Below are 14,309 nucleotides of genomic sequence, written 5' to 3' on the forward strand. Positions count from 1 at the left end.
GATAAGTGTGACGATCAATGTAGGGACTTTGTTTGCTTACTTAGAGTTAATAAGAGCCTAGCTTTTGCTATTTCTATGGCTAGGATTCTGAATTTAACTGATAAATTATTGATATAAAAGTCAGATCTTCTCTATATTCAATATAAAAATTCGCGTAATTTTATAAATTAAAATTAATTACTAATGTATTGCTAGGTGAAAAAGTCAAATACATCTTAAACAACTGGGCTAAATTTTTTAATGTTGAAGTCCAAGAAAGGTTCTTATAAAGAAAAAATTTAAAAAGTTTTCCAGAATAAATAAATTATAGTACCTGATCGTCAGACTTCTTGTAAGATATATTTCATTTCAAGAATATACTGTATATAGAGTTTCAAGATTCTGTATACTAAAAAAAAGCTTGTATATTTGCTGAAATAACACTGATTTTTTCGAAGTATGAACAAGCCCTAGGAGCCATGCTGAGACATTTTGTAAGGTCCAGGGTACATTGTGATTAGTCTCTTTAACTTTCTTTCTGCATATACTAATATAATGGATTTGCATATAAAATTCAAGAGGCTGCACGTTAGAAAACTTACATTATGGCTAAGTATTGCAACAGAGGGCAAACACATTTAAAATGCTTTTTCTTATAAAGCATTTCAATTGTTTGTAAATGTTACAAATAATAATATTTATAATAAAAAGGCAAAATGTAAAATAGAACTTGAATACCAAAATTTAATAAGTAAAGAATTGTATTTTATAATATTTAATTTGTGATCAGATGGAATATTTCTAAAGTTAATATTAAAAATTTAGAGACAAAGAAGGTAATAGGCTGAAAGTTGACAAGTTGAGATTTGCAAAAAAGGATAGAATAAGCTACCAAGCTGTAAATATTAAGTCCCTAATATACGAGGGAATTTCTAAAAATGTAGTATCTTTGCCAAGTTAGGTCAAATTTTAATTTTTAATGGCAGTGGTAGTTTTTTTTTTTAATTTCCTTTAACCGACAATAATATTAATTTTAATTTTAAAAAAATTTATTTATGACAATTTTGATTTTCTGTGGTCTTGATTCAAACGTTTTTAATTTTTATCTTTAATTTTCAGGAAAAGAAACAGTTTGAATACATAGCACGGAATCAAATTACTCTTTGGGGTCCTACTGGACAAATAAGAGATTACGCATGCAAGCAATGGGCATGTAAGTATCAGCTGTTTGAATCTTTTATTATTCTTAACTGATGGTACCTTATTTGTAAAGAAAACAGCATGGTAAGTTTTATTCTTGTATTTGTTCCTTAATGATACTTATTGATCATTGCGGTTTGTAAGTGAGCTATGATTAATTCTGCACTGTGTTTATTTGTTCTACTTACATTATTTCTTGGCCACGATAAGTGAAACATCTGGAATGTGAATTTAATTTTGCTGTAGTGCCACTGTCGGCATTGTACACATGCACACTTGTTTCTTTAGCTTTAGTTCATCACCTCACAACAGTCTTGTGTTTTAAGTTTATTATGGTAATTAAAAAATGTTTATAAAAAGCTGTTAATTCCATTGATTATTATTTTATTTATTATTTGGTCCTTCAATGTAAGTAAAATCAAGACAGCTGAGTCCATTATCTGATTAAGGAAAGTTATCATGAAAGTGTTATGAGTTATGGAATAGTGTGAAATAGTTTTACAAGTTGACTGAGGTAAATGCCTAAAGGTACAGAGGCACAGTGAGAGTACTCCAGTACTCCAGATCACTCCATATATTGTTGCAGTTAAGTGTTAAGGTGTTAAGGTTGTACCTCCATGTAAAATGAAAATTTTCTTAAAAACATGTTTAAAAACTTTAAAACAGTAGTTACTTTCCGGACTTGTCTTGTAGTTCTCTCTATGCTAAGGTTTGTTTTTTTTTTATTTTGTAAATTAATACTTTTTAGTAATAGTAAAAAATTGGAGATATTGTAAGACTAATAAACAGGACAATGATGAGCTATTTAAATCTGCTTATTTCATCAGCTGTTAAACCCTAAAACCTAAAGCTGCTATTAGCTAAGGATAACTAGTGATACAACCGAGTGATGAACGGTTGCCGAGATCGGTCACAGAGCAGGCACCATTTTGTTGCACAGCAATGTTCTGGGGCAATGCCGTGAATAGCCTATTAGACAGAGCCACATGTAAAATCAGTAGTTGCTCTCTCTTTCCCAAATGTGCACAGTTGTTTATCATTTTACCCTCAGACTAACTGAGGCTTGTATTGCAATCAAAATATTGGTATATTACTAGTTATATCATTTTTATTTAGTCTAGCAATACATAAAATGATTGTTTGGACATAAGAAAAAAACTAACTATTGCCTATGCATATGAAACAATCAATGTCATTAGATCACACCATAAAACAATCTATAACATAAGTCTTTACTTAGGCCCTAATCTAGAACCTAACAGTGTATATTTGCATATTTTCTTGACTCTTCACCTTTTCATTTCCATTATCACTGTATTCATATTTCAGGTCACCCTACAAGTGATGTGACTAATGACAGAGCACAATTTTACTGCTCCAGTCACTAAAACACCCTTAGTTACCCTCAGATAATAGCAGCTTAACTGATGTATTACTGCAATAAGTAAGCTGTCTACAGTACCAATAAGTTAGGTGAGAGCCTGGTGACTCTTATTACTATCTACTTCTACAGAGAATAGCACTGTAAGGTTAAAACAGTGACCTTTTTCCTTCTTAACACGTTCAATGCGGTTGCGGTAGATCTACTGCACGGCTGCCTCGCGCCAGGCGCGCATGACGTAGATCTACTGCACAGCGCCATTGTTTAGAAACCCAGTCAGTGTGCTCTCAGCACTCGTCGTGTATGGTTGTCCGTTTTGCAGCAGCGAACGTGTTAAGAGGAAGACTCCTAACCAATTTTAGTTGAATGAACTAGACAAGCATATTAATAAAAGTAGACTGTCAAATCAGGCTCAAAGAAAACAAATTAATGGGGTTTTGACTATTACAAGGACTACAGACAATTATCTAGCTCATAATGGGCCAAAATTATTGATATTATATATAATCAGTAAATAAAAGAAAATGAATAGGGGCTTTAATACCTAAATACCCCTAGCACTTAATGCTGTGAGGGACCAAATGAATATCACATAAACTAATTAAAATACTTTATGAGTAGGAGAAGGTATACAAATGGAGAGAGGTTATAGATTTGTATTGCAACACACGCTGGGCTGCAAACTTCAATTTACTAGCACACAGAATGGCACTGTACTCGGAAAAGCAATCTTACATGGAAGCTAAGTTCAACATTCTGCCTGAAGAAATAAAACTACAGGAAGAGAGCATCGCTTTCAAGAGAGCTGAAGAAGTGGTTGGTGAAGCACCAGTTTTATACCATTGATGAATTCAAAAGCTGGAGAACTCAATGGGGTTTGGAGGCTTGAACATCTTGGACTCAATATATTCATAAACTCGACTTTAAAAAAATCACAAATACTCAGCTAACAGTCCTACATCAAAACATCTGTGGGTTAGGAAAAAAGGTAGACCGCCTAAACCACATCCTTAATGAAACACAACCAAACTTAGTCATATTAACGGAGCACGGACTAAAAAAGGAGCATCTGAGGAGCACCCAAATTGAAAACTACTCACTAATAGCGGAATTCAGTCGGCAAAACCACAAACTGGGTGGGGTCGCTATCTATGTCGAACAGCCCCTGGTACAAAATGCCCTAGCCATTGATGTCTCCCACTTATGTCAGGAGCTCTGTTGTGAAGCGGCAATGACCAAAGTTAAATGCATGGAGGAAACCATTTACTTTCTTGGAATCTATCGTTCCCCAAAAGAGAGTGCCAAATCCTATATAAACAGCCTATCAAATATCCTTGACCACATAGAAGCCCATAACAAACCTGTAGTGATCATGGGAGATATAAATATAGACGACATGAAAGACACCACAGAAAACACCCTACATAAATATAGACGACATGAAAGACGCCACAGAAAACACCCTACTTAAGGATGAACTAATTACACACAACATCCGAAGACTCCTCCTACCTGCAACACGCATTACGCATGAAACAGCCACTTCCATTGACTTCATATGTACTAATCTACCTGATGGCAATGACACAAACATTGTTATGACAGGTCTATCAGATCACACGGCACAAGTACTTAAAATAAACATTTGCAAAATTAACAACAGTTCACAGACCACGTTTAGAAGAGTTTTTAGCCAAGCCAACCTAAACAATCTGAAATCCCTCTTGTCAAACAAAAACTGGGACAATATCCACTATGCCCCTAATACAGACGTAGCCTACAACATTTTTACCAATACCCTTCAAATAGCTCTTGACATTGCCTGTCCCAAGAAAAAAATAGAGCAGAGAAAGAAACAGGTAAAATCACACTATGACTCCGAGGCTAAAGAGCTAAAAGACATTTTTCTCAGAGCCTTGAGTAAATTTATAATGACAGGGAATAACTTAGACAAAGAAGACATGGCAAGAAAGAAAAAGAACTACGATATCAAACTTCGAGATCTAAAAAAACAAGCGAATTCAAAACTAATTGACTCAGCTAGTAACAAAAGTAAAGCCCTGTGGCACATTATAAACAAAGAGAGGAAAATTAAAAAGGATCACCCAGATGAACTCTGCATATCAATAAATGAAGAGAATACAAACAACCCCTCTATAGTTGCAGGACACTTAAATAAATTTTTCACTGAAATAGCTGAGCTGACACTGAAACAAAACAACAACCGCCAACCAACCGACGACAATAATCAAGCAGACCACACTTCAAGAAAAAACATAAACAACCCACTAATTCTACAACTGACTAATAACAAAGAGGTAACATCCATTATAAATTCCCTTAAGGTAAAGTCCTCCAGTGGAGTAGACGAGTACTCTTCAAAAATAGTGAAGCACTGTGTAAATTAACTCACACCACCACTAGTCAGTATAATTAATAAATCTTTCACCCTTGGTGAATTCCCGTCAGCACTAAAACTATCAAAAGTATACCCTAAATATAAAAAAGGACAAACTACAGATGTGAAAAACTACCGCCCCATTTCTTTGATCTCGACATTCTCAAAAATTATAGAAAAAGTAGTCCTAAATAGACTCATGGCACATCTAAATCACCAAAAGCTCATAAATAACAGCCAACACGGGTTTCTAAAAGAAAGGTCAACTTCGTCTGCTATAATCAGCCTTGTTGAATTTATTACTACTCAAATTGACAAAGAACAATATGTTACTGCCCTGCTACTTGACTACAGCAAGGCATTCGATTGCTTAGGACATGACATAATTGCAAGAAAGCTAACATCTTTGGGTATAGTAGGAGGAGCAAAAAACTGGTTCATGAACTACTTAACAGGCCGCTCTCAGATTGTCGAGGTGCAAACCACAAGCTGCGGTGTAAAAACCACAGTCAAGTCCAACCCATTGCCTGTCAACCGTGGTGTACCTCAGGGATCGGTCCTTGGCCCCGTCCTCTTTGTGCTCTTTGTTAACGATTTCCCCGAACATGTTCAAGACCAACACACCACCTGTGTTATGTATGCAGATGACACAACACTCCTGGTCAAAAATGACACTGCCAGGGGAATCCACGCAACAGCTACAAACGCACTTAATAAAGCACTCAATTATTGTAACAGTAACGACCTAGCAATAAACCCCTCCAAAACAACTCAAGTAAATTTCAGCAGAAAAAAAGACCCTATCCCTAACATACTTGATATATCAACAAAAAATTCTGTTACATTTTTGGGAGTTGTTCTGGATAACAAACTTACGTGGACAGAACATGTGGATAATCTATGCAAGAGAATCAGTACTGGAATCTATGCCTTGAGGCGAATCAAATGGGTTAGTGATCTGGAAGCTGCCAAAACAACGTACCACGCTCTTGTAGAATCGCATTTAAGGTATGGAATTGCGGTGTGGGGTGGATCCTCAGCCAATAACAATAACAGACTTCTTCTTCTACAGAAAAAAGCTATACGAATTCTTGCTGAGCTCGGACCTCAAGAAAGCTGCAGACAAGCTTTTAAAACTCTAGGAATCTTAACAGTCACATCATTATACATTTTACACATTATCTTATACGTTGACAAGCTAAATCTACAGACCAATGAAGACTACCACAAATATAACACAAGAAACTCCAAAAACTATGTCCTGCCAATACATCGCACAACCCTGTATGGAAAAAGTCCAAGCTACAATGGCCGTAAACTGTGGAACATTCTTCCAACACCAATAAAGCAACTCAAAGGAGCAGCTCTCAAGAAGCGACTCCATGACTTTCTTGTGAGCAGGCCAACCTACACGCTGGAAGAATTGAGGCCAACCTACACGCCTGAGGCGCAGCCATGTTCATTGACACTGACAACATAATATTTGTTGTACTTGTATTTCATGACCCTATTTCTGTTCTTAATGAACACGTAATAAAGAAATTTGTCTATTGTCTATTGTCTATTGTCAATTCCATAACATTTTGACGCCATTGTAATTCTCAAAGAATGTACGAATAAAGGTATATTGTCTATTTTCTATGTATAGGACTGCCAAAATCACCAAAGTTGTCTTCATCTGCCACAAACACAGTACAAGAGTTTGGTTCACATCCTCATGAAAGGATTGTTACATTGTCTAGCTACTTGATAGTGGATTAGAATTATGAAACGAACAGTACAGAGTCATGCGGCAGCAAATTTAAAAGTCACTTGGCAGTGCAGAGTAGAGGAATTGAACTAGTTACTAGTTACCCTCAAAATTACTACATTTAAACACGGGACAAGAGGGATAAAACTACACACCTCAGAAATTCAGTTAACCATTTTAAGGTGGAGAGAGAGAGTGCACAATGTACTCGACTCAGGGACGCCACACCACATGAGGAAAGCTCTTGAGATACTCAGAACAAAGTAAATAGAAAGACACTAGGGACCGAGGAAATTCCAACCCCAATACAGCACACAGGGATACAGCCAAATGTGTTGACATCAGAGATAAGAGGCGATCAGCTGATCATAAAGCAATCATCTGTCTGTATTCAGCCAGCCAATGTAGCTCTTTGGAATTTATTCTACACATGTAAAACAAATTAATCTTAACCCTTTTCGCTCGGATGGGCAGCAGTGCTGACCAAATATGGCTTCTCGTAGGCTTGTATTATTTCAGCGCGTACTGTCCACTCAGATCGGATGGGCAGCGGTGCTGTCCACTATGGCGCCTGCGTGCACACAGCAGCCATGTCATTGTTGCGTCCCCACCAGCTCAGATTTATTTTCAGCACGTCATTGATACTGTGCCTTTTAAAAAGTTAAATGGAGGTCCAAAGGTAAATAATAATGTAGTCGAAAAGTATTACAATGGAAATGTTATATTTCTATAAACTAAAATGAGTTACAATGAGTATTAATAATGTGACAGTAAATAATTATAACATGATAAAAAATAAAATTGAACTGCTTATTATTGTTCCGAATATAAATTTAACTGCAGGCTAGTTGTCATCTTGTTGTTGAAATATCTGAAATGAATGGTACTTTTCAAAACAAACACCGATGTGAAGACCGGGCTCATTTTCACAAGTTTTGCAATAAAACTTCACTCTTTTTCTGGTGCTGCCTTGTGCTCTGCTGCTACACACGACGCAATCCTTCACTTTTCTACCTTCAAGAGGATAAGGTAGATGAAGTTTCCCATTTAGTCGGGAAATGTCTTGCAATTGGGATGGTCTTCCTTTTTTATTTGTATTCCTTACATCGCCAATAAGCTCTAATACCAGTAATTTTCTAAACTGACGTTGAGACATTTTACCCTGTGCTTCAGACATGTTGTACAGTATATAGGCGTTCACTAGTGCAGCTTCTTGGAGCCAGAAATACACTTTCCTCCACCATTTAAGGGACTTTCTTGTGAACCCATAAGAAGCTATAAAGTGGTCCGCCAAGTCCACTCCACCCATGTACTTATTATACTGACATACTGCTGTAGGTTTTTTCACTTCTTCAACTACACCTTGTTTCTTTGTCATATGTACTATCTGTGTACCATTGCCGTAAAGAGTACTCAACATCGTTACCTCATTTTTGTCTTTCCAGTGAACAAGTGAGAAACAATAATCTTTTCTGTAAAATTTCATGTCACCTTTCTTTAATTTAATCACAGATCTAGTACCGTTAGATTTTGACTTCTTTTTTCGAATCTGCAATGGCAATCCTATCCTATTTCTAAGGATAGTCCCTGTTAAGTGAACTTTAATATCACTTAATTCCTGGTCTAGATCCATATTTTTATAATATAAAGCTGGAAGAAGCTACAGCTACCAAGTATCTTGGTGTTACTCTGGATGACAAACTATCATGGACAGAACACATAGACTCTCTTTGCAGCAAATTAAGCACAGGGCTGTTTGTGATAAGACGAATAAAAATTTTATGTGACATGACAACAGCTAAAATAGCCTACCATGCCCTTTTCGAATCACATCTACAATACGGAATTGCTGTCTGGGGTGGTACTACAGCAAGAAATCTCCAACGTGTCCTTGTCCTCCAAAAAAGAGCAATCAGAATTCTGAGCAACTTACAATCCAGAGAATCTTGTAGAAAAGCCTTCCAGGAGCTAAAGATCCTCACAGTACACAATTTGTACATCCTAGAGGTAATAAAACATGTATATATCAAGATGCCCGAACTAGCAAGCAATGGATCACAAACCCACCAACACAACACCAGGCATGCTCACAACTACTGCCTACCTATACACCATCTCAGCTCTACAGAGAAGAAAACAAGCTACTCTGGGGCAAAGATGTGGAACGCCTTGCCAGAAGAAATGAAGAAAACTGACAAGCTACTCTTTGGACAGCACCTAAAGATCTGGCTACAAGACCGGCCCTTCTATTCTGTAAACGAATTCTTTGACAGAACTTCTAATTTGTAACTAAATGTAAAATGTTACCACAGCATTAGCTCTTAAGATAAACTTTATGACACTGTACTTATCTTGAAGATAATGTAATAAAGATATTTTGACTTTGACTTTTGACTTTGACTTTAATACCTATCGGTAATTGTATGGAGCCCTTCAACAGCTCCATAAGACTCCTTAAGTTTATTCACTAAATGGAGAACTATTCGGCTTGTTGGACCTAAGTCCGGTCTTTCCAACCGGTCTGTTGTTGATTTACCGAAGTATGGCTCTAAACAGCAAATGTAGCCAGTCTGAGAATCCGAAAGTACGAATACCTTAATACCCCATTTGATAAGTTTTGCTTTGTTGTATACCTTAAACAGAATGCGGCCCTTGAACCCAACGGTACTTTCAACGACACTTACTGTACTGTTAGGTATGTAGACATTTCTAAACTGTTTATCTAGGTAAAGTACGACATTTCTTACTTTACCCGATCTGGATAAAGTTCCTCCTACGGAACCAACAGGAGGAGGAGCAGCATGCAGGTTCCAAAAAATCTGAAGAAACCTCTCCTTCGAAAAAATGTCCTTAAAAAAGGGCTGATAATCCACCCAATCCTTTGAAAAGTAATCTTCAACTTCGGGCTTGTGGTTCATTGCCATGTTCATTAAGCAACCAATAAAAGCCTTAAACTCAATAATGGTTACCTCTTTCCAAGTCTTCCACATAGATTCTTTCCTTAATTGAGTTACTTTCATTATCTTTTCTTGGGCGTAACGATTAGTTTCTTTTACAATCTCAGTTAATAACTCAACTGTAAAGAAAAGTTGGAAGAAATGCAAAGGGGTTGTTGGTTTTACACCTGTTGGAGGTTTAAAACCACTATTGAGTGTCCAATTGAATTTTACAAACATTTCCTCACCTTCATTCCATTCTCTCCAACCGTTACAATCTTCATTTTCAGCTTCCTCATCTAGTCCATGTTGACTTTCAGTACTATTATCTTCATGTTGACTTTCAGTACTATTATCTTCATTGTTCATTTTGTCTGCCACATCTTCGTCTACATCATTTGAGTGTACTGAACTATCACTATCTCCACCATTTAGAATGTCCCTAACATTGCCTGGACTACAGTCAACAAACCTATATTCATTTATTGTTATCACTTTAAAAACACAAAATACAGGTATTAATACTGATATATTTACACTTTTATTTACAGTTATATTTACACTGATATCTACAATACTTCATTTACACTAATATTTAATAAAATTGCACAATACTAAGAATAATAAACAATCCGTTCTAATAATGCGTGTAGGTTAAGTCACTAGTGACAATGTGGTTAAAAGCACGCTAAAACGAAAGCCTAGAATGCAATATTGACCAGATGATCAATTTCCAAGCTTTGTAATGAAACAGCTGATTGATCTTAATGCGTTGTATTATAAAAAAATACGTCAGAAAAAAAGAGTTTATAACTTGTGGTCAACGCTGCTGTCCATCTGAGCGATAGTAGGATTATTCAACGGACAGCACAGCTGACCATCCGATCTCTGAGGACAGCAACTCTAAAAATAAATGCGCGCACTAGAGGAAATGGCGGTGGCCAACACTGCTGCCCATCCGATTTCTGTAGACATTCTAACATTACCGCTCCGAGCAGAAAGGGTTAAAGAAGAAATTATTATTTTTATATTATAACAGAGTAACTTTAAACATTGATTGGTAGGGTTTAACTCTGCTAAGGGATATCTAAACCATGTTTGATGTCAGATTTGATGTCCAACTACTACACTCCCCGCTGGGAGTTTTTCTTCAAAGAGCTGATGTCTTCAGTTGTCAACAAGACTCCCTTCAACCAACGTAACGTGAGTGCAGCGATATTTACTGAGGTTGAGCAGCCTTTCACTTTTGGAACTGATCTTTATCCTACTTTTGAAATCGGTAAGTTCATTACAAATCGTACTTCAAAATGATTTAGTATAATTTGAAATATGAAAATCAGTCAATGTCAGATCAGAACATAGTACTCTGTGAAATGTAATTCTATTCTTAAAGCATTTAGTAATTAGATAAAGTTATTAACACAATAAGTAAGAAATTATGAATGAAATATAACATGATTTGTTAATATCCTAACTGATTTATAAATGAAAAAGAGGAAATACAACTTTATATTGATGGATTTGGATTGTTATTTGGATCTCATGTTTTATCACAAGCTTTAGAATTTGTTATTAATCTAGATGAATTCATTCAAATTATATTACAAATGTGGATTTTACTCCAACTGTAATTCAGATTCAATAATATGTCCATTTATGTCCAGAGTAAAATAGTGAAGTATCAGAGGATCTATGGAGAATTGCCTTATCTTGTGTTACAAAGTAATCTTTTCTGCCATCTTGAGTCCTGTCCCTTGGATTATTCAGCTCATTGTAAATAAAAAATCTATCCTGCTTCAGTAGATAATAATAATAATAATAATAATAATAATTCTTTATTTTGTCAAAAACACAGAATATACATTTTGCATATACATATTCATGCATAATAAAATACATACATACATTTACATAGCATAAATCAAAATAAATGTTCTTACATTAAGTAACTACAATATGTTCATTTTAAGATGCAAAAACAGTCTCAATAAAAGATAATATAACTTAAAAAAAAAGCTGTATTTAAGACAAGACAAAATAGGAACCCCATAGGTAAAAACCAGTATTGGGATCTCCATCACTTAACTAAAGCAAAAAAAAAATCGGCTAGCAGCGACACGCAACTCGTATTAGGAAAAAAAATTTATTTTACTCAAAAAATAATCTCTGTTTAATAACTCTGTGCTTTAAATTACACAACTAAATTTATCCCTTCAAAAAAGTAACTGTACAACAATAACAAAATAAACTATTATTACAGAGGGAATAAAAAAAAGATAATAATAATAAAATCTACACACTCACATTCACTGACATTCTGATTTTCAAAATCTGCTAAGACAACCATGTGTTTTACAGACTGATAAATTTTTTACATTGGTACAGAAGTATTATTTTTCATTTTAAGATTAATTGGTTTGTATATAAAATAAATTTTTGTTTGTTGTAAATAATTTTATAGAAAGAAGGGCCTTATCTCTTTACTAGCTTATTCACCCTACTACCCATAAAGACTAGATTTGTGGATGAAACTGAAGTGGAATATCAGTTTGAGTTTGTTCGATACAATATCAGCTAGGTACTTTTGATAAGCAGTGTTTATTGGCAAACAGTAAATCAAATCTATATTTCACTTCGACACAGGTTGAACATAGTAGAAATGTATCCTCTCGCCCATTATTTCTCTCTGTTGTTTATACATTTACATCTTATAAAAATAATACATACTTTTGTCTAACAGTCGGTTTGACAATTTAGTTTATCGTTCATCTTAATGTACTTATGTACTAATATTTGAAATATTGTCATAAAGTTCACATTTAAACATACTAAAGAATCTGAGAGTGAATATTAGTCAGTTTAGTTTATTTAGTTCTTATTTAAAAATAGTATATAACCTATTGAAATAAAGTACAATGCTACTCAGCAAAGACCCAATGGATATGATGAAAAATATATTGCTTTGGCTAAAACATAATTATATATGGTGTTCACAAGGTATAGTTCCTTCTTTTCCTTTTTTATCTGAAGTGTCTGGGGATAATGAAGGACTGTAGTAGTATATTACTAATACACACTGACTAAACACACAAAAACCAGTGTGTGTGTTTTACTGATGGCAATAACATTTCGCATTTCAGAAACGTACAGGAGAAAGCAAATTCATCTTCACTTAGTTAGCGATATTTTAAAGATTTTTAGTGAATCTTAGGGCGATGGTTTCTTCTATTGCTCAAACAACATTATCGCTTGTACATTTATGATTTCATAAAAGTCTATAAACTGTCTTTGGTATAATGTGTATTTTTGTATTAGAATAAAATATATTTTTGCAAATAGTGACAGAATTAATCACAAAGGGGGCTCAGTGACCTATAGGACTTCTCTTATCTGATAAGTTAATCTGTTGAGGACATGTGGACTCTGTTGCTAAAGGTGTCTAATGGTAATTAGTACGTGCTTTGAGACGAAATATCTGACGTCTTTTTTATTGTTAAAATAAAAACTCTTAAAACAAGTTATGTTCAAGTATGATCATTGATACTACTGAGTATAAAATCGTCCTACAACAATATTTTTTTAATAAAAATATTTTTCAGGAAAAATAGCAGTAACAGGTATATCTATATTGAAGCAGACACATTCAATAATACACAGAACTAACATATTTCTAAAATTAGATTTTTTAAATGATTATTATGTTTTGATTGCAGTTTGATGTAAAAATCATGTTAAGCAACTTCTTGTGTCTTCATTAGCAAGCAATAGCTATCATCACTCTCTTATAAATAAAACACACAATTTATGATTCAAGTTGAAATGTACAGAATTTTATGTGTCAATATTTATTATTTTTAATTAAATACAAAACTGGTTGAAATTTGTAAAACTAGAACTAAATTCAAACAATACAGAAAAAACATCTACTCATATCTCATTGTAGTTAAACTGGAGAGTCTCAAATCAGAATAAACATTAATTGAGTTCATAACCACAGTAATGTAATTAGAATTGAATATTGATTCCCAGAATTTTACCCATTAGTCTACTATATTCCTATAAAATATAACTATTACAACTGGATTTTATATAAAAGTATTTTTATGTGTATCTTATATATTTTGGCTTTTTAGGGGATTCAGTGGAAATATCAACTCAGCTTCACAAGAAATGGCGACATCTTGCTGATAATTACATATATAGCAATTAAATTCTATATTCCATAATAACAGACTGAAAGAAAGTCATAATCAATGTAAAAAGCATATATCAAAACAACGTGTGTTCTCAAAATAAGTTACTTGTGGAAAATGTTAATAGTGCCAAAATGTATTTTTTAAGACTGACTTTATGCATTTTGTTTTAAAATATCATTTACATAATCATTAGTTATATTATTTGTATGAAGAATGTATGGTAGTTGTACAAGGTGTATTCAAAAAGTATTAATTCTTTATCTAAATTATTATTATTTACCCCAAAGTAGTCTCCATTAGACATTATATACTTGTGCCAATGTTCCTTTTAATCCCTGAAGCACTCTTGGAAATAAATTTTTGGTATGCTCTTCAACTAATTTAGGAATTCTATTTTTATCTCACAAGTTGTGGCCAAAAGTAGCGCTTTTACGTTTTTTTTTAATTTTTTTGAGCAGGAAAAATCCAT

The 14,309-nt window shown here is 34.3% G+C and overlaps 1 protein-coding gene across 2 annotated transcripts in view; it reads left to right on the forward strand.

Annotated features, from left to right (window-relative positions):
• The window catches only part of LOC124357298 (alpha-N-acetylglucosaminidase-like), a 48,062-nt gene extending 33,962 nt beyond the window's left edge, over positions 1–14,100 (forward strand). For both annotated transcript variants that reach the window (XM_046808970.1, XM_046808961.1), the window contains exons 16-18: positions 1,099–1,192; positions 10,753–10,923; positions 13,778–14,100. In XM_046808970.1, the coding sequence (XP_046664926.1) occupies positions 1,099–1,192; positions 10,753–10,923; positions 13,778–13,854 (342 nt within the window). In that variant the 3' untranslated portion in view covers positions 13,855–14,100. The remainder of the gene's footprint in view (positions 1–1,098; positions 1,193–10,752; positions 10,924–13,777) is intronic.
• The last annotated feature ends 209 nt before the right edge of the window (positions 14,101–14,309 follow it).

The sequence above is a fragment of the Homalodisca vitripennis genome, chromosome 1 (assembly GCF_021130785.1).
Source record: "Homalodisca vitripennis isolate AUS2020 chromosome 1, UT_GWSS_2.1, whole genome shotgun sequence".
NCBI classification, from domain to species: Eukaryota; Metazoa; Arthropoda; class Insecta; order Hemiptera; family Cicadellidae; genus Homalodisca; species Homalodisca vitripennis.